The following is an 18,521-nucleotide window of genomic DNA, read 5'->3' as shown; positions in this document are numbered from 1 at the left end:
GTGTGCAGTAGTTAGAGCCAGCGAGTGAGAGGGGAAGGAGTGAGGGAGGGTGAGTGACTGTGTCATAGTCACATTGGTCTCCTGGTGCCCTTGGTTTTCTTATATTTGTAACCTTTGCTTTTTCCTTTCCTTTTCAGGTGTCTCCGGTGAAAATCTGTGACTTTGACTTGGGCAGTGGGGTGAAGTTAAACAACTCCTGCACCCCCATAACCACACCAGAGCTGACCACTCCAGTATGTATGGCTGGGCACCCTGTACCACCTCCTTCAGGACTCCTGTACCCTTGGAGTACCCCTAACCCAAAGCTGGAGTCCAGAACAGAGAGCTAAGGAAGGAAAACCGAGTATTTCTGCCTGAGTTGTCATTTGGCCACTTTGTGAGCCACCCCCACCCACCCCGTCAGGGTTCAGTTGCTAATGAAACTGACATGGGAGCTTTTTGTTTGGGGCAGGTCCTCTGCCAATGATGAGACAAATTGTATCTGTGGGAGCAGGCTGAGCGCTGACTCCTGACCCAGGTAAAGACAGACACTAGCCCAGGCCAGCCCTTTGCACCTGAGCACACGTTAGCTCTGAGTCCCACTCTCCCTGGCAGCGTCTCAGCACGTCCCCCTGTGATGGAGGAGGGGCAATGTGGTCTCTCTGTGGCCAGAACTGAGAGGTCCCAGCTCTCCGCATGTAGGATCACTTGCCTGAGTTATCCTGTTGCTTCCTTCACTTCACATTTCATGCCCAGATGTGCAGCTGGGAGCTGTTCTTCCTTAGACATCTCTTGTACATACCCAATGTACTATAATTATTATGAGTCTTTTGAGATTTGCATGTTTCATAAGTGATTTTTCCTAATAACCTTTTTTAAGACATGCATTTCAATGTGCTTGTGTCTTATTCTAATTGACATTATTAGAAATGTTTCTGTATTAGCTTCTACTACGCTGAGCTACCTTGTTCTCAAAGTCATTAACTCTAATTGCCAATAACGGAAAATGTCCTTTCTCCACTTCCTATCTTCCCATCTAATTAGTTGTGGGTGTTGGGGGCCAGGGAGGCATCTCTTGGCAAGGCTGCAGTAAGGAAGAGGGGAGCAAAAAGAATTTGTTTTGTTTTTATCAGCATCTTATATGCAAGGATGGAAGGAAAGAATCCCAAATTCTTGTACTGGGATTTGAAACCAAATCCCTGCCCCCTTCTCGTCCTCCGTTTTCCCATCTATAAATGGGAGAAGCAGGGAGATTGGATTTGTTCTAAGAGCTCTCCCAGCTTGGATGGACTCTTAATTCTGAATTCTTATACCTCCTTGGTCTAAGCTGGCAGAGAAGCTTGGCAGGGACTTCACTTTAAGAATTCCTTGTCTTATGGGGGCGCCTGGGTGGCTCAGTGAGTTAAGTGTCCAACTGTTGATCTCAGCTCAGATCTTGATCTCAGGGTCGTGAGTTTAAGCCCTGTGCTGAGCATGGAGCCTACTTACAATTTTTAAAAAAAAATGAAGAAAAAGAAAAAAAAAAAGAACTACTCACTTTATGGGACTGGATGTCCACAGACCCCCTCCTGGACCCGTGCCCCTGGTACATTGAAGTACCTGTACATTAAGTGACTGTCTGCAGAGAGCTGAGCAGCTTCTTGACCAGGAGCCTCTGCCTACTGGAGAAGGACCTGGAAAGATGGGAAGGTGACCTGGAACTGGTCATGTGGATCATGGGGAACACTAGGACTCCATATACAAAAGCTCAGTTAGCCCAGCTTTTCCAGGTGCCTTGGTGGTATCAGGTGAGCCCTCTGGCCGGCTTTCCTGGCAACTCCTTGCTCTTCGGCCCCATGCTCCTGCTCAAGTCCCATGACATTCTACTCTTTGCCATCTCCTCTCTGTGACTAAACCTCTCTCTTCTCTGCCATTTCCCCTCCCAACCTTGGCCCCCACAGTGTGGCTCTGCAGAATACATGGCCCCGGAGGTGGTGGAGGTCTTCAGGGATGAGGCCACCTTTTACGACAAGCGCTGTGACCTGTGGAGCCTGGGCGTGGTCCTCTACATCATGCTGAGCGGCTACCCCCCCTTCATAGGTCACTGTGGGACCGACTGTGGCTGGGACAGGGGAGAGGTCTGCAGGGTGTGCCAGGTAAGTACAGCTCGGGGATCTGCTGCACGGGGCCTGCCAGGGGGTCAGCATGGTTGGGGGATGCCCAACAGGACTGGGCTGGGAGGTGTTCCTGCTCCAGAAGGGGGTCTCTGGTGCCCCTTTCCCCTCTGTCCAAGGGCCAGCGACAGGGTGAGAGAGAGACAGGCTTAGCTGGGAGTTCAGGGGAGAGTTGTTAGAGCAGACCATACCTGAGCTGAGCCTTCAAACATGAGTCTTGCCCAAGAAATAGAAGCAGGAGTGGCAGAACCAGCCAAGACATGGAGGTGAGACAGCTGCATGTGTATGGGGAAGAAGAGTAGAAGTGTAAGCTTGGCAGTGCGGGGAGCTGTAACCTGACAGATTGGCAGGGGCCCATTTGTGGGGGCCCCGTATGAAGGGCCGAGGAATTTGGGCTGTGTTCCCTAGTTGGCATTCCCCAAGTGTCACCCATGCAGCCCTCCAAGTAGCCTAGCCATCTCTGTCCGACAGGGGCATTCTGTGTGGTCTGATGACTTAGCGGGGATGGGGGGCCAGGGAGGGCCCTAGCCTGTAGCATCTCCAAGCCATGAGCCGCAGCTTCAGCTAAAGCCAAGGGGACCCAGGGTGACCAAATCAATGGCAGGCACATTCCACTTATTCCCTGGTAGCGTGGTGTCAGGAGGAATCTTCTTTACCTAGAACAAGCTGTTTGAGAGCATCCAAGAAGGCAAGTATGAGTTTCCTGACAAGGACTGGGCACACATCTCCAGCGAGGCCAAAGACCTCATCTCCAAGCTCCTGGTTCGAGATGCAAAGCAGAGACTGAGTGCTGCCCAAGTTCTGCAGCACCCTTGGGTGCAGGGGGTGAGTAACCCGGGGAGGGGCGGCAGTCCACCTCCTGAGGCCTGTAGCGTGGCTGTGAGGAAGCTTTTAGAGTAGCAAGTACTGGACAGCAGCCCAGGTGGCTGACCTCAGCTGGAGCGAGACCTGCTTCAGTCCCTGCCCATGTGGAGTGAAGTGGCCACTGACGTAGCCCCAGAAGGAGCCCCTTACTGGTCATAGACTTGGCTCTAACCTTGGCCCCGGACTAGGCTCCTAACTGACCCTTGCCTCTCAGGAATGAGCAGAGGCCTCTGGGGGATTTGACACACGCATCCTTCCATTGGCAGAGGCACACAGTCTTGGAAGCAGCCTGGTATTGGCATTTGGGGCCTGTGGCACCCTCCCCTTAGACAGACATGTCATGAGCTGAGAACGCCAGAAGCAGGGCCTTGCTTCCCTGCTTGCAGTGAGGATGCATTCGGGGCACAAAGGTTCTCCTCGTGGTCCTGGGGTGCAGCTTGCCTAAAAGGCAAATGGTGTTTTCCCCAAAGGATCCAGGTCTTTACCAGAAAACATTTTTAACCATCCTCCTCAGTTAGGCATGTTACCTGACTTCTGCCCCTCCAAGGGGTCTGCCAGACCTCCTGTGATTTACTGTGTCATTGGTCTGCCAGGCCCTAGCCAGCCTCAGTGGCCCTTCCAGTGGAAGGAAACAAACATTGCCAGCCCCATGTTACAGGGGGTACCCAATCTAAGAATCTCTGAGTGGCTGATTCCTAGCCACGCAAGAGTTGCTAACTTTACTGAGCACCTACCCCATGCCAGACTCTGGTGATACTGGGATGAGTAGGACCCAATCCCTGTCTTCTTACTTTAGTGGAGAGGGGGAGACAAGGGAATAAATTATGGGATCGTGTAACAAACGCTTATCAAAAGTGCTAGGGGTACAAAAGAATGAGGGTCCACCTCTGCTTGGACAGGGGTAGGGAGGTGGCAGGGGTGGGAGAATGAATGCTTCTCAGGGGAAGTGACCCTCGAGCTGGGTCTTGGAGGATAAAGAAGACTTTGCCAGGCAAAGGGAGTGAATCTCCATGCAGAATCAGCTGGGTTCAAGCTGTCCTTTCTTGCTCTCTCCTTGGAAGGTCTGACCCTACAGGCAAGCTCGGCCAAGTGTCTGTGCTGGGCCAGGAGTCTCTAGTAGCTTACCCACTCTGCACTGGTGTGGGTCGGGCAGCTCTTGAAGGAGGGAGCAGTGCTTACCCCCACGTCTATCCTTCCCATTCTAGCAAGCTCCAGAAAGGGGACTCCCCACGCCGCAAGTCCTCCAGAGGTAAATGCTCCAACCACACCTGATGCCCTTCTTTCTTTGGCTTTGACTTTCCCTCAAACTCTCAACCACGTTGGGGTGGAGGTGGGGTAGGGAGCCTAGGTGTCATCCTCATGAAGGGGCTCCCTGGCCTGCCTTCTCCGCAGGGCTCCTCCCATCTTTCCCCTCTTTTCTGCTGCCACCTGACGGCCTCCCCTGCCCTCCAGCTCCTTCAAGGCCCCTCAGGTGCTGTTTGCAGGAGAAAAAACTGTTACCATGTCTGCTTGCATCTAACTAGAAATCACCATTTATAGCCCAAAGACCTTATCTGTAGGTTATTCACCCCAAGGTTCCCTCCTGCAGCTGCGGGTTGGTGACAGTAGCAGGAGGGGGCACTGTGAGGCAGTAGGACCAGTTGTCCTGTCACCACTAGACACAGTAATAGTAATGGCCGCGCTATAGTAAATGCATACCACGTGCAGGATATGGTGCTAAGGGCTTTACAGAGATTCTATTCATAATCTTTATGATAAATTTAAAAGAGAGGTGTTCCTATTACCCCATTTTATGGATGAGAAAACCAAGAATAGAGATTGAGGTAACTCACTCAGGGCCACACAGGTGCCTTGGGTAGTTGGACTTTGAACCTGGATCTGTTTGACTCCAGTGCCTTTTAACACTAACCGTGTTCCTAGTGAGCACTGCCCTATTCCCAAAGGGCCAGGGCTACCACACTGTGGGAACCCCTCCAGGGAGCCACCTCATGACCAGGTGCTGGGAGTTACACGGGGAAGTCTTACATCACCGTAATTGCCATTGGAGTGAGCCAGCCTGATTCTCCAGAGCTGCGTCCAGGTGCCTTGAGGTTCCAAACCTCTGGTCCACCTTAGAAGATGTATCCGGCAAACCCACAGTGCCTGCTATATGCTAGCCCTGGGCTGGGCCCCAGGGATACAGACACAAAGGCACAGCCCCTGCTCTTGGAGCGCCCCACCCTGACAGGGGAGGGGGATACATGGGTGCGCGCTTCATGTGCCAGGCCCTTCCTCAGGGAGAGCTGGGTGTAGAGCATGGGAGCACAGAGGAGGGTGCTCTGAAGAGAAGGGGACATTTGTCCCAACTCCTAAGTCCAAGGACTGTAGTTGAGGCTCAAAGCCATTCCAGCCTCAGTGAAATCAGATTGCAAACCTGGGCAAGAACGACTTTTGGGGAAGGGGGGAGAGGAGCTGCCCAGAAAAAGCCTCCAGGGGTGTGGGAGTGGGCTGGCCAGGGCGCTGAGCCCCGCTTCCCTCTGCTCTGTGCTGCCCGCCCCTGTAGAAATAGCAGCACGATGGACCTGACACTCTTTGCGGCTGAGGCCATCGCCCTTAACCGCCAGCTTTCTCAGCGCGAGGAAGACGAGCTGGCAGAGGAGTCTGAGTCGATGGTCGAGGGCCTCTGCTCTGTGAGGCTTTCCCCTCCCTGCAAGTCACGCCTGGCCCGCCGGAGGGCCCTGGCCCAGGCAGGCCGCAGCGGCGACCCGGAACCGTGCCCAACTCCCGCTGCACTCTGACCCGCTGCACTCTGACCCGCTCCGGCCACGGCTTCCCGGACCTCGGCCCGCCTGGGCGCGGCAAAATTCTGCAGAGCACGCAGAGGCAGCTGCTCCGTGGCCCCCGTCCCGGCCAAGGCCCCGAGGTTCCCACCCAACCCCCCATCTCCCCGGAGTCCTCAAGGAAAAAGCTCCATCCGAAGGAGTTGTCTTTGAAAAGGAAAGCAATCACTTGTCACTTTGCATAATCGCCTGCGGCAGGGACATCTCTGCTGGGCTCCCGCCCACCTGCTCACCCGCCTGCAGATCCAGGATCCGCCTGCTCTCCTGGGCGGGCGGGCGGCAGCGGGTTGGGGCTGCAGCCTTCTGGGAGCCAGGCTTGAGAAGCGGCAGTAGACAGAGGCTCTTTCCTCTCCCTACACTGTCACCGCCCCCCCCCCCGCCCCCGCTGGTCCTTCCTTTGTCCTCCGGATGTCCTCCCCTCGGCTGAGCGAAGCCATCCCCTCAATTCAGGAAAGGGCAGGGAGCCTTCCGCGTTCAGGAGGCCAGATCAGTCTTCCAGTCTGTGGTGCGGGAGAAGCACATAATCTTTCTTTGCCGGGACCAAAACGTGTCCCTCATTTATCATCCTCTTCCTTGTTTGAGATTGCTGCTGAAGTCCGTATTATTTCGTTTAAAAAAATATTTGTTTTTTTAACCATGCACTTCCAGCAAAGATGGGACTTTAAACTCCCACTGCAAGCCGGTGGATTTTCCAGAACATGTCATGGCGTGCTCATCCTTGAATGTCCATGCATGTGGAAGGTTTTATTCAGCTATTTCCTATCATTCTAACTGGTTTTAAGCTGTTAAGATGAAGAGTGACTTAAGAGGCTGTGTCTGCTGGAGGGCAGCACTAGTCCAGGGCAGTTAGAAGGGGCTCCGTGCCCGATGTAGCACCAGATCGCAGGCAGCCCTGGTCCGAGCCATGTGCCGCCTGCTGCCAGAGAGCCTGAGGGTGCATCTGGTCCCCCGAGAAGCCGAGCTGCCCAGCTGCCTAAAGAAAATGGATTTGTACAAGTCAGACACACAACACGACAGTGCTATTATACAATGTGCTTGTTTTAATAAAACTGTTTTAAATTCTAGCTGTGGCCTTTCTGGTGGTCCTTTCCTCCCCTGTGAACCTGAGAGGGAGACAGGCCTTCTGGAGCGGGGCCGAGTCCAACCCAGTGGGGAGAAGGTGTCCCTAACTGGGACCTCTAAATCTAGCCCCTCACTGGATCCACAAAACAAGGTGAAGGAGAGATCATTGCTTTTCTTTTTTAGGTGAGGAAATGAAGTTCCTCGACATTGGTCAGTCTCCTGTGCCAGGACCCAGAGAGGAGTGAGAAACAGCCTCTGTCCTGTAGGGTCTCCCTATCAGGTGGAAGACGAGGCATCAGCAACCATCACACAAACCAGCTTCAAAAAATGCCTTAATAGGTGTGCCCTGTGCACAGGCCAGCCACACGCCCAAGCAGGAATGAAGGTCCCCTCAGTCTGGAGCAGCACTAAGCCTTTCTTGAGGATCTGTTGTGTGCCCAGGACTTGTCAGAGTTCGAACAAAGAAAAATGGGCCTCACGTCCGCAGCTCTCGTGTTCTCCATGCAAAGGGCTTTGTGTGCTTTGTCCTGTGTCACCCTCAGAACCACACTGGAGAGGGCTGGGGTGGGAAGGGGCTTTAGAAGTTCCCAAGCTGGAGCGGGAGGGAGGTCTGAAGGCTAGGGCAGCAGACAAGGTGCTGCCGGCAGCTTCTCTCCCTGGGGACAGGGGAGATGGGGTCAGTGGCTCCTCACTCTAGGGGCCGTCCGGCAGCATCAGTGCCTCCGTCTTGACGCTGACATCCTTTCTGTTGACAGTCTTCCCTTTGCAGCAACTTCTCGCTGGAGGCAGATGGGCTGGAAAAACAGGCCTGCAGAATCTAAGCCTTCTGGCCCAAAGTCTCCCCAGTCCCTGGGGACTCGGAACCAGGGTATGAGTTTTGTCTCGACTCCAGCCCCAGCCCATCAGTCCTTCGGGTTGGCCAACTGAGAGGTGATTTCCAGGGGCTTCCTGGGCTCGTTCTGGGTAGAGTTCTAGCCAGCTCTCAGGCCTCTGTGCCTTTGCTCAGGCGCTGCCCTCTACCAGCCCGCCTCCCCGCCCTGGTCCACCTGGCGAGGCTGCTATCATCCTCGGCTCCGCTTCAATGCTACAGCGCCTCCTTCGGTTTTGTTAGCGTTGTCATGCACTAAGCAACAGCCACTGGCAGAGAAATGTCCAGGCATTATCTCCTTTAATTTTCAGAGCCGTCATGTGAGGTGAGTGAGGTACCATTATGTCACCCCACTTAGAATTGAGCAGAGAAAAGAGAGAAAGACCTTGAGGTACAGGTAGGAAGACAGAACCGGGATTCGTCCTGGAGAGACGTGGGATGCAGAGCCATGCTGCCCGGCTTCCGATCCCAGCTCTGCCACTTAACTAGCTTTGAGCCCTGGGCAAGTGACTCAGTCTCTGAGGGCGGCAGTTCCTTCAACCAAAAATTGGGGCTGCTAGGGCTTACCTCATGGTCCTGTTGTGAAATGAGGGATTAAATGTAGAGTGGTTGGAGCAGTTCCAGGCGTGCACAGCCAGTGTGTGGTCCAGGGTTGGCTGTGGTGGTTGTGGTCCTTCTTACTGCCGTCTCCTCAGCACAGGGCACAATCCCTTTACTCGGAGCCAGTGACGGAGAGCAGTTTCCCCCACTTTCCTTGGCGTGTGTGGGTGGAGATGGATCTGCGCTTTCCAGATGGGCCTGGCCTCTGGCCCTTTGTGGGGTTCTCCTGCCGACAGGGTGCTCTGCCCCTCTGGGCTGGGGTCCCTGTCCCCAAGGCCCCTTGGCTGTAGTGCCAGGGCAGAGTCTGCGTTTGGGGATCGGGGGGCCTGGGTTCTAGTCCTGCCACTCTTCACTGGGTGACCTTGGGAAGTCCCCTGCCCTTTTTGAGGCCTGGGCCATGTGCCTGGCTCTACTAGGCAGGGGTAGGTATGGCAGACACACTGAGGGAGGCTCTGGGGCCTGGAACTGTGGCGGCCAGTCCCCTGGCTCTAGGGCTCAGGTGTGGACCGGGCCTTAGGAGAAAGCTGGTCCCGGCCAGCCGGCGTGTTCCAGACCTCAGGCCTCCTGCCTCTAACCCAGTTAGCAGGACTCCTATCTAACCCCTGTCTGGGGGCCTGGGCACAGAGGCCAAGCCTTTCTCCCTCCAGATGTCCACCCGCCTGAGCCCTTGGGGGCCGCTTCTCCCTGCCGGCCGAATGCCTCTCACCAGACCCCGCTCCTGAACAGCAGTGCCCTGGTCCCGTGCCAGCTCCCTGGAGCCAGGAGCCGGGTCCCCCCTCAGCTGGCACTCTTGTTGCCATGGTAGCAGTTGCCTTGGAAGCCACTTCCCCGAGTTCAGCTTCTGAACAGCCTGGGAAAGCGGCCCGTCCCCCAGGGGACCAGGGCATTAATCACGCTCTTTTCCAGGGTCCTCACCCCTCAAGGAAAATAAACGGAACTAAACCACACTGAGGCCTTTTCACCCCCTCCTCCTCCCCAGCCCATGCCAGCCTTGGACTCGGCACCTCTGGGGAGGAAAGAGCATAGGCGTGCGCTCTGGCCCGGGCCTCGCCGCGAAACAGAGGTTTTGTGGAGGAAAGCAGCTGTGACCTGGGGCCTATGCACCCCCCCACACGCCGTCCCGGATCCAGAGGCCTCGGGGACCCAGGCTTCAGCGAGGAGGGCTCCGAGGCTTGCGAGGTGGGGAACAGGCGGGGCAATCATCCTCTAGTGACTCGGGCTTCCACCTCTTTTACCTATGATAGGAGGCACGTCACCCAAGGACAGGCTTGTGTTTTCTTTCTCACAGATGAAACAGCCTGTATTGAGGAAAGAATAAGCAAGCCTCCCTCTCTACATTTCCAATCAACAGGAGAGCAGGCATCACAAAGGTTTCAAGTAGCCTTTAATGACACTCCCCTGTCAAGAGGGAAAAAATGGAGGCCTTGACTGAACACAGTGTCTCCCTCTGACTGTAGGGTTGCCAATCCCTCCCACCTCAAATAGGACAAGTTAGAAATTCAGGGACAGAGAAATGCTAGAGTACTTCCCAGCTGAGCACAGAATCTGGGCACTGAGGTTCTCTCAAGGACTCTGGGGCCATCCTTCCACTCCCCATGTCTCAGTTTCCCCATCTATTCCATAAGGATCTTGGATGGGTTTGTAGTTCTGTGATCTTGTAACTGATAATGGTTTACTGTGTCTCTCCTCCATATTTCCTCCTATGTCTCTGGGCCCTATGGGATTTACAAGGTCAAACAAAACAAAACAAAACCAAAACAAAACCCTTTAATTTCGAATTTGGTCTTGTTTTTAGAGGTTAGAGTGTTCTTCTGGGATCTGAAACTCACAATGCACAGGCCTCCTTGCCTCCAGCCTCTGCCATCGACATCCCCCTTCACCAGATGGGCAAAGTGAGGTTCAGGAGGTGAGTGGCTGGCCCAGGTCCCACAGTGTGCGGTGCCCTGTCCTGCTGACGGTGTGGGGGCCGCCCTCAGCCTTACGCCCCTGCCCAGCTAGTTATGCAAACACTGGGGGTGAGGTGTTGAGATTCCCAGAGCTCAACATCTCAGGAACACATTGTCATAGACAATTATTTTGACAGCTCCCTCTAAAACTAGTCAGTGGGGGATCAATTACTTGTGACAGAGACATGGGCTGTCATTTGATGCCTAATTAGAGGAATAATCAGACCTCATCCTGGAGAGTGGCACAGGGGACGTTGGCCACGGCTGCTGTAGCTGGGGAATGCCCACCTCCGGGGGCTTCCTCTTATGGGGGCCCAGAATACAGCCAGGGGACCCCACTGGTGCTCTGCAGTCCCCCTCCTCTCTATGTACCTTTGAGTTCACACCTGTCCTTACCCAGGCCCCTCTCCAGCCTCCCATCAGTGCCTTCCCTCTGCTGAAGCTCAGTCCAGTGACCCTGGCCTTCTCAGGCCCCCACCCCTGCCCAAGGAAAGCCCCTTGTTAGAGACGGAGGTCCCACGGGGCCCATGGCCCTCCTCCATGCTGACCTGAGGTCGTCCTGCGGGCCCAGGCCCTCCCTGAGCTCTGCCTTGTGTTCAGAAGCCAGGTCCTCTCGGGCCATTCTGTGGGGCTCACTCCCTGAACCGGCCCGTGAGGGGCTCACAGTCTACAGAGGAGACAGAGAACAGGACAGATGATGGGGGAGCAGTGGTAGGTAGCCCACCCACTCAGGCAACATCAGGAGTGGCTTTACAGACTTGGGGCTGACCGAGCAGACACTCAGCAGAAGGGCGGTGGCAGAGAAGGGGCGAAGCGAGCGGCAGGGGTCCCTGTGGAGGCGGAGGGCCGTGGCCTGGCTATGTTGGGTGGCAGACATCGTGGGGAGACAGAGGCACGCAAACAGAGGCCAGTGGGGCTGGTGATGGGACCCTGGGAAGAGGGCCCAGGTGCCTAGGTGCAGGCATAGGACCGGGTCCAGATTTGGGGATCAGGGAGGCCCTGATCCATCAAGGGCCAGAGAATGCAGTAGGTGGCGAGGGCCGGGTCTGGGGGTGGGGTAGGGCTGGGCTGGGCTACCACTGCCCAGCCTTGAATTGGTGGGTCCTGCAAGTACGTTAGGAGGTGCTAGCCATGTCCCCTAGCCACTGGCACCCAGTCCCTGACAATCCTTCTCCCCGTATTTGTTTTCCTCCTACCCCGTCTCCTCCCCCCACCCATCTGCTCCCTGCTCTTCCTTCTCAGCCCCTGCCAGGGATCCCAGGAGGGCTGGGGGCTCGCCCTTTCATCCCACTGGCAACTAAGGGGGTGGATACCAAGCCTACCCGAGGAGAAGGAGGTCCCCTGAAATCAGCCTCAAACCAGGACCCCTCAGCCCTGCTCCCCCTTGGAGACCGGAGGTTGACAGGCTGGCGGAGGGGCAAGGGGAAGAGCATGAACTCAGTGGAATATCTCTTTCTCTCCTCCTGTTCCAGTCACTGAGCCTCGTCCAGGTCCCCTCCCATGCCCACCTCTGCGTCCCTAGCAGAAGCCTCATGAGCCAAATGGCAGAAGAGCACAGAGTGGGCCCTGAGCATGCAGCCAGGGAATCTCCTCACATCCCTGGCTGCTAAGCCACACGGGAAGCCACCAGTCTATCCTGCCCCCTCAGGAGCCAGCAGCGGAACCTGGGCTGAAAGCCCCAGCGGGCCTCTGGGGCAAGCAGCAGCTCACATTGCAAACTCATGAATAACTCAGGACCTCCCAGCTGCCTGCATCTCCGAGGAACCCGTGGCCCCTGGACCAACCTCCTCCACTGCTTTAAACTTTAATAGGCCAAGGCCCAGTGGCCGCAGAGCAGGCTCCAGACAGCAAGGGCGGGACGTCCTGGGCAGGGCAGCTCAGGCTAAGCCCTCCTGAGAGGAAGCTAACGGGGGGGGGGGGGGGGGGACCCGGTGGGGCAGGAAGGCTCCCCAGGACTCTGACAGCCAAGGCAGGATGTGATCAGACAAGAGTCCCAAGAGTGGCCTCCAGATTCAGGGGCCTTCACGGGAGGAGGAGTAGGCTGGCATGACCTGGCAGGGATTCTAGGTCAAGGTGCGGCTGGGGGCCCCTAGGGGGGCTGTGGGATAGGGTTACTAGCCCCGAATCTTCCTGCCCAGAAATTCCCACTCTGAAGGTGGAGCTCCAACAAAGATACATCCAAGAGGACCGAGCCCTCCAGGGCCTTCCTGGGGACAGGCCCCACCAGCTGCAGACAGTACCTTGGGTAGACCTGCATGGACATCCCCATCAGCAGCGGAGACTTCCGCTGCCTACAGCTGGCCTGGGTGGCCCTCGGCCTGGTGGCCGGCAGCATCATCATCGGTGTGTCCGTGTCCAAAGCTGCAGCTGCCGTCGGTGGCATCTTCATTGGCGCCGCTGGTCTGGGTGAGCAGGTGCCGGGCTCAGAGAGGGAGCAGGGGCATGGTCCGGTGAATGAGAAATGGGGGGAAGGGCTGGTTCAACAGGAATTGGTTGGGGAGGTGTGAGCAAGGCAGCTGTCGGGGTGCGGGGAGGCAGAGGAGGCTTGGCGTGAGGTTCCTTCTGCCAGGGATAAGGACACTGTGGAGAAGGGAGCCGGCTGCCACACTCCTCTTTGGCTGCTCCCCCTCTGGCCCTCTAGTTCCAAGCTCTGGGCCCTTGGGTTTTTGGTGGAATTCATCAGCCTATTGGGGGTGGGTTGACAGGGGGCAGGTAAAAGAGTTCAGAGGTCCCAACGGGCACTCTGTGAACCGAGATAAGATCCAACTTTTCTGGTATACCTTGGCAGGGCATCTGTCTATCTTTCCAGGCATCTGACCATCTGTCTATCTGGGCCAGTCCCACTGATATCCCCACAATGATGCTGAGTACCATCCCTTCCCCACTCCACCACACTGGGGCAAAAGCAGAGCCAGAAGCACCAGGTTGGTGGGTTCTTGGCATCCAGACCGGCAAACTCCTGCCAAAGGCCACAGACACTTGGTCTGGGGATGAAATGGGGGTGGGTAGGGCACCGTCCACTCTTCTGCTAAAGCCCTCCCCAGGTCTGGGTGGGAAGAAGCCTGCTCAGGAGCTCCCAGTCCTGCCCTAGGGGAGGGCGGGGCAAAGGAGAGTTGGTGGTGATGTCAGCTGGGCCCATTTCCAGCTGGCTGAGAAGGAAGGAAGCCAACCATGCTAATCACCTGGGCGGGCTAGAGCTTCGAGCCTGGGCCTTCACAGCCTGGAGCCCCTTCCCCAGATAGGCACGACTCCCTGCCCCCGCCTTAGAGCTGGGTGTTGGGGAGCCGCCCCCTCCCAACACTCACAGGCTCACATTTACGCACCCACAGTTCCAACCTACACACTCATATTCCTCCCATGCACACGCATATCCCCCTCAGAAAACATCCCCAGGCTCACAGCCTACCCACAGCTTCATGCAGCCTGCACTAACCAGGCCCCTTCCCCATCACAGAACCCCTCTGTGTCTCTCTTCTCAGGGCTCCTCATCTTGGCCTACCCGTTCCTAAAGGCTCGGTTCAACCTGGACCACATTCTGCCCACCATAGGTAAGTCCTCCCCCCAGCCCCCAGCAGAGCCCTCTTCCAGGGACTGCTGGGTGAGACCCATTGTGTGTAAGTCTGTGGCACACTGTGTGGTGGAGCCGAGCCCATGTGTGTGACTGCTCCTGGCTGTGTGTGTGTGTGTGTGTGTGTGTGCATGCGCACAAGGTGCGGTCTGCTGGCGTTGCCATGACTACTGTGCAGCAGACTCCAGCCTGTTGCTACAAGTGTGCCTCAGCCAGCTCAGAGCGCCCAGAACTCCCATCTCCCCCCGAGAGAGTTTCCAACTCCCCCAAAGCCTCCAAGATCTCCAGATAAGCCCATTTCATTCCTTGAACCCCCATAAACACCCCCTACCACTCCTAAGACCTCAGGACCCCTGTATAGCTCCTTTACTCATCTCTGCCCCCCACATACATGCTACCATCTCCATCAATCCTGGAGGGCTTTACATATTCCTAGTTCTCCCCATGATGCCCACCTCCTTAAAAAGTCCACCCTCCTCCCCTTCAAGGGCCCGTTTCTTCCAACTCCACTCCCTAATCATATGGGTCACCTCAAGGAATGTGGTGGAGCAAAGACAGCAGCAGGGATGGAGATGAGACAGCGGGAAGGACTTCCCTTCCCAAAGTAAGACTTGATCTGAGAATGGCTTAGTAACCATGGGGCTTGGGGCGGTCTTATCCCGCAGGGAGCCTGAGAATCCACCCCGACCCAGGGCCAGACCATGGGGAGGGAAGATCCAGTGCCAATGGCAATAAAGAGGGTAAGTTTTAAAAATTCCAGTCCATCTTCCATCTTCGCTCTTTGGCTGAGCAGCTCTGTGAGACCCTGGGAGAAGCCTTGAGGGACACGCAGAAGAGACGTCCCCAGTCACCGGGAGCCAGCATATCGGGCGGTTCTGCCATGTGTTTGGTCAAAACCCCTCTTGCTCCAAGCTGAGCCGGGCTCCCCTTGTTTGACTTCAGGCCTTCTCCATCATGCCCACCATGGACACTGGGACTGTCCCTAGGTCCCATGCCCGAGTTTACGTTTTCACCCTCTTCTCCAATGACGGAATCCAACTCTCCTGAAATGGAACATCTTCCTCCTCTCCCATCTCCACACACCAGAAAATTCTAGGGCAGGAGTTTCTCAAAGATGGCCCCAGCCCACAGCGTCTGCCACCAGTGGTAGGATGCCTAATCCCAGCAAAAGGCCCCTTCCAGAGCCTGCTCCAAACACTTTACATGTGTTAGTTTGTTCCATTCTCAAAACAACCACATAAGGAAGGTACTGTAATTAGGCCCACTTTATATGTGGGGCAACTGAGGCACAGGGAGATTAAGTAAGGCAACTAGGAAGTGGTTGGGCCAGACCTGAAACCAGGTATTTGGCCCCAGAGTCCTCTCTCTAACCGCCCCCACCATGCTGCTGTCCTCTTGAAGGGCCATTCTGACCATCTGTGCCTCTTTAAATTCAGCTGAAATTGTCCCCTGGGATGCCCCTCTCTCCCCCGTGGTCCCTCTGGGTTGCTCTGCTCCAGAGTCTGTCTGCTCAGGCGGCCCTGTCCTGGTCTCTCCCCCAGGAGCCTGCAGCAGCCTGTCCACGGTGAGCAGAACACTGGAGAAGCTGAAGCCAGGGGCCCGGGGGACTGGGGAGGGCTGAGGTAGGGGCTGAGGGCCTACATCCTGCCCTCCCGCCCTGCCTGCTACCCTGATTTCACAGCCCTCCTGGGTCCAAACCAGAGGTGAACCGGGCCCTGGAGACACCAGCCCTGCATTCGCTTGGGCAAAGCTCTTGCAAATGGATTCCACGTGGCAGCGTCGGGCAGGGCCTGAAGCGGGGTACCACTGGACGTTCCACAGGGGGCCCCTGTATCAGGTTTTTGACCTGGATTTTTCTCTCTGGACTGCAGCTCAGCATCCTTCCCTTTTTGATCTACTGACTGGTTTCTCTGGAATTTGGGGCCAGAGATATCTCAGTCTCTTGCTCCAGGCTGGCCACAGAAATGAACCACAGGCCCACAGTAACCACAGATGGGATTCCTCAGCCCTTAAGGGCTGGCCCTGGGCCTCTAGAGCTCACTGGCTAGGTAGAGGGACTGGACCAGATTTTTTCAGGTTCACAAAAACTCTGGGGAACTCCTCAGGGACAGGCTCTTGGCAGCAGTGAACCCGACAGGAGCATGGCCTGGACAGACAAAATGGTCACCGCCATGACACGGAGTCCAGGTGAGGCACCAACCCAGGGGCTTCCAGGAGGAGGTGGCTCCTGAGCTGAGTCCCGTCCTGAGACTCTTGTATGTGACTCCACCCTTCAAAGCTTTTGGTGATCTGACTCCAGACAAGACCTCCAGCCTTTGCTCTTTGCCCCTGCCCTCTCACTGCTCCCGAACAATCTCAAACATTCCAGCCTCCAAGCTTTGGCTTGTGTTCTCTTGGAGGCCTCCCGTTCCTCTCTGCCCACCTCGGGGGCTCAGTCGGTTAAGTGTCCGCCTTCAGCTCAGGTCATGACCCCGGCGATCAAGCTCCACATCGGGCTCCCTGCTCAGCGGGGAGTCTGCTTCTCCCTCTGACCCTTCCCTCTGCTTGTACTCTCTCTCACTCTCTCTCTGTGTCAAATAAATAAACTCTTTTTAAAAACTGTTAGTGGCTTAAATTTAATGGAAAAACAATTAGGCTTTCCCTGGAGATCCACATCAAGACCCATGTTCCCACAGGGTTTGGGGCAAGGAGGACCTGGCCCAGGTGTGTGTGGCTATGCAGAAGACGTGGCTATGCCCTCCACACCCCTCCTCACTCACCTACACCCTCAGGGTGGAGCAGGGTCTGACCTCCACAGAGCCATCTGCTCCATGAGGCTTCTGTCCTGGTTTCTGAGCAGAGGACAAGCTGGGAAGAGTCTCATTCTTCAAGGATCAGTGCAGATGACACCTCCTCACAGAAGCCTCCCCTGACTTCGCCGTGCTCCCCCAGCCCCAGGGCTTCCGTCCATCACAGCCCACATCACTCTGAGTGGTCCCTGTCTACTTCCTCCTCTCGAGAGCCCGGGCCAGAGGACCAGGACCACAGGTACCCAGTGAATATTGCAAAACCAAACCAAAAGTGGCAGAGACCATGTCATCGTACAGATGGGAAAGCTGAGGCCCTCCAGAGAAAGGGACTCATCGAGTCCTGTGGTGAGAGGTTGGACGGACAGGACTTGTATCCAGGGCTCCTCTGTCTCCCCACCTGAGCCCCTACCCGCTGCTCTGCTCTGCACAGGGACCAAGCCCCTGGCCATGGTGCGACAGGCCTCCACTCATAACTGCTGGCCAGTCATGAAGACTGTGGTTCCTCCAGCCTGAGGGAAGTACCCCCCTTGCACTTCCCTCCTCTCCGCCCCCCACCCCGCCTGCTCGCTGCCCCTTCTCCATTCCCTCAGCAGCGTTATCAGCACATAACTCATAACTTGGGCCTGGGGGCCCCCCTTGATCAATAAGGAAACACTTCCTCCTGCCCATCTTCAATCCTCACCTGAAGCAGCCCAGAACGATGCCCAAGGATGGAAGGGGTGGGAATGGGGAAGTGGGGCCTGGGCTGTGGGGAGGGTGGGACCCCTCAGCCCGCCACCAACCCTTCCCTAGCGTGATCTCCCCAAGGCAGGGCTTTGGTATCTTTACTGACTGGCAGAGCCCAGCACAGAATGGTGTAGGGGATCAGAGCAGAATAACCTGAGGCATGAACACATAAAAAGGCAAGGGCTATGGGGCGCCTGGGTGGCTCAGTTGGTTAAGCGACTGCCTTCGGCTCAGGTCATGATCCTGGAGTCCCTGGATCGAGTCCCGCATCGGCTCCCTGCTCAGCAGGGAGTCTGCTTCTCCCTCTGACCCTCCCCCCATCTCATGTGCTTTCTCTCTCATTCTCTCTGTCTCTCAAATAAATAAATAAAAAAAAAATCTTAAAAAAAAAAAGAAATGAAAACTTAAAAAAAAAAAAAAAGGCAAGAGCTATGTCCATTGGGGAAGAACTAGGTAGGGGTTCAAAAGACCCTTGGAACTGGACCCCTGAGACCTCCTTCCCCCAGTCTAAGTGAATGTCCAGATGCATCCTGCCAAGTGTATCTCCACCCCAACCCCCCCACCCCCTCAACCTGGTCACAGGGGTGGTCCATGTGGAGCTCATGCCTTCTCCCCACCCATGCTTTGGAAGGTGATGTTGGGCCAAGTGGGCAGGGTGGTGTGGGGGGTCGTGTTGGGGGGAAGTGCTCTCTCAGCTCTGAGCAGCTCTGGAATCCTCCAGTATTTCCGCACGGAGTGGGTGTGGGCAGGGACAGGTCATTGGACCCAGCTCTTCCAAGGGTCTGTTCAATAAGTGAAATCAGTTCTGTCCCAGAGCCCTGTTCTGACCTCAACTCTGGCTGTGCCCAGCTGGCCCCACAAGGTGGAAATAATGCCGTCCTCAAGGAAGAAAGTTGGAGAACGCAGACCTGGACACCGGATCTGACCTGCAGGATTGGGAAGTTAAGGAAGGCTTCCTGAGGGAAGTGATGTCCCAGCTGTATGGTGAAGGTTGAGCTGGAGTTAACCAGGTGAAGAGAAAGTCAACCATGGTTCAGAGAACACACCGAAGTGGAGAGTGCTTGGTCCAGGCAACCCCTCGGAGGTCACAGCCCTGCTGGCCAATCGGGAGGACTGACCAGGCTGGGGCTGGAGTCTAGGGATGACT

At 56.1% G+C, this 18,521-nt stretch overlaps 2 protein-coding genes across 9 annotated transcripts in view; both read left to right on the top strand.

Moving 5' to 3' along the window:
* Positions 1–6,879, top strand: part of MKNK1 (MAPK interacting serine/threonine kinase 1) — a 53,869-nt gene extending 46,990 nt beyond the window's left edge. For 7 of the 8 annotated variants that reach the window (XM_027604334.2, XM_027604351.2, XM_027604359.2 and 4 more), the window contains 5 exons: positions 138–233; positions 1,920–2,114; positions 2,793–2,957; positions 4,202–4,245; positions 5,539–6,879. In XM_027604334.2, coding sequence (XP_027460135.2) covers positions 138–233; positions 1,920–2,114; positions 2,793–2,957; positions 4,202–4,245; positions 5,539–5,773 — 735 coding nt within the window. In that variant the 3' untranslated portion in view covers positions 5,774–6,879. The remainder of the gene's footprint in view (positions 1–137; positions 234–1,919; positions 2,115–2,792; positions 2,958–4,201; positions 4,246–5,538) is intronic. The other variant, XM_027604367.2, reaches the window with a different exon arrangement.
* Positions 6,880–12,337: 5,458 nt separating this feature from the next.
* Positions 12,338–16,057, top strand: KNCN (kinocilin). Its single transcript, XM_027572152.1, has 4 exons — positions 12,338–12,697; positions 13,771–13,839; positions 14,525–14,599; positions 15,401–16,057. Exons 1-4 carry the CDS (start codon positions 12,547–12,549, stop codon positions 15,478–15,480), a joined length of 375 nt encoding a protein of 124 aa, XP_027427953.1. The 5' UTR covers positions 12,338–12,546; the 3' UTR covers positions 15,481–16,057.
* The last annotated feature ends 2,464 nt before the right edge of the window (positions 16,058–18,521 follow it).

Source organism: Zalophus californianus, chromosome 4 (genome assembly GCF_009762305.2).
Source record: "Zalophus californianus isolate mZalCal1 chromosome 4, mZalCal1.pri.v2, whole genome shotgun sequence".
Classification (NCBI taxonomy): domain Eukaryota; kingdom Metazoa; phylum Chordata; class Mammalia; order Carnivora; family Otariidae; genus Zalophus; species Zalophus californianus.
Note: the sequence above shows the minus strand (reverse complement) of the source record. Positions and strands in the feature narration are given on the sequence as shown.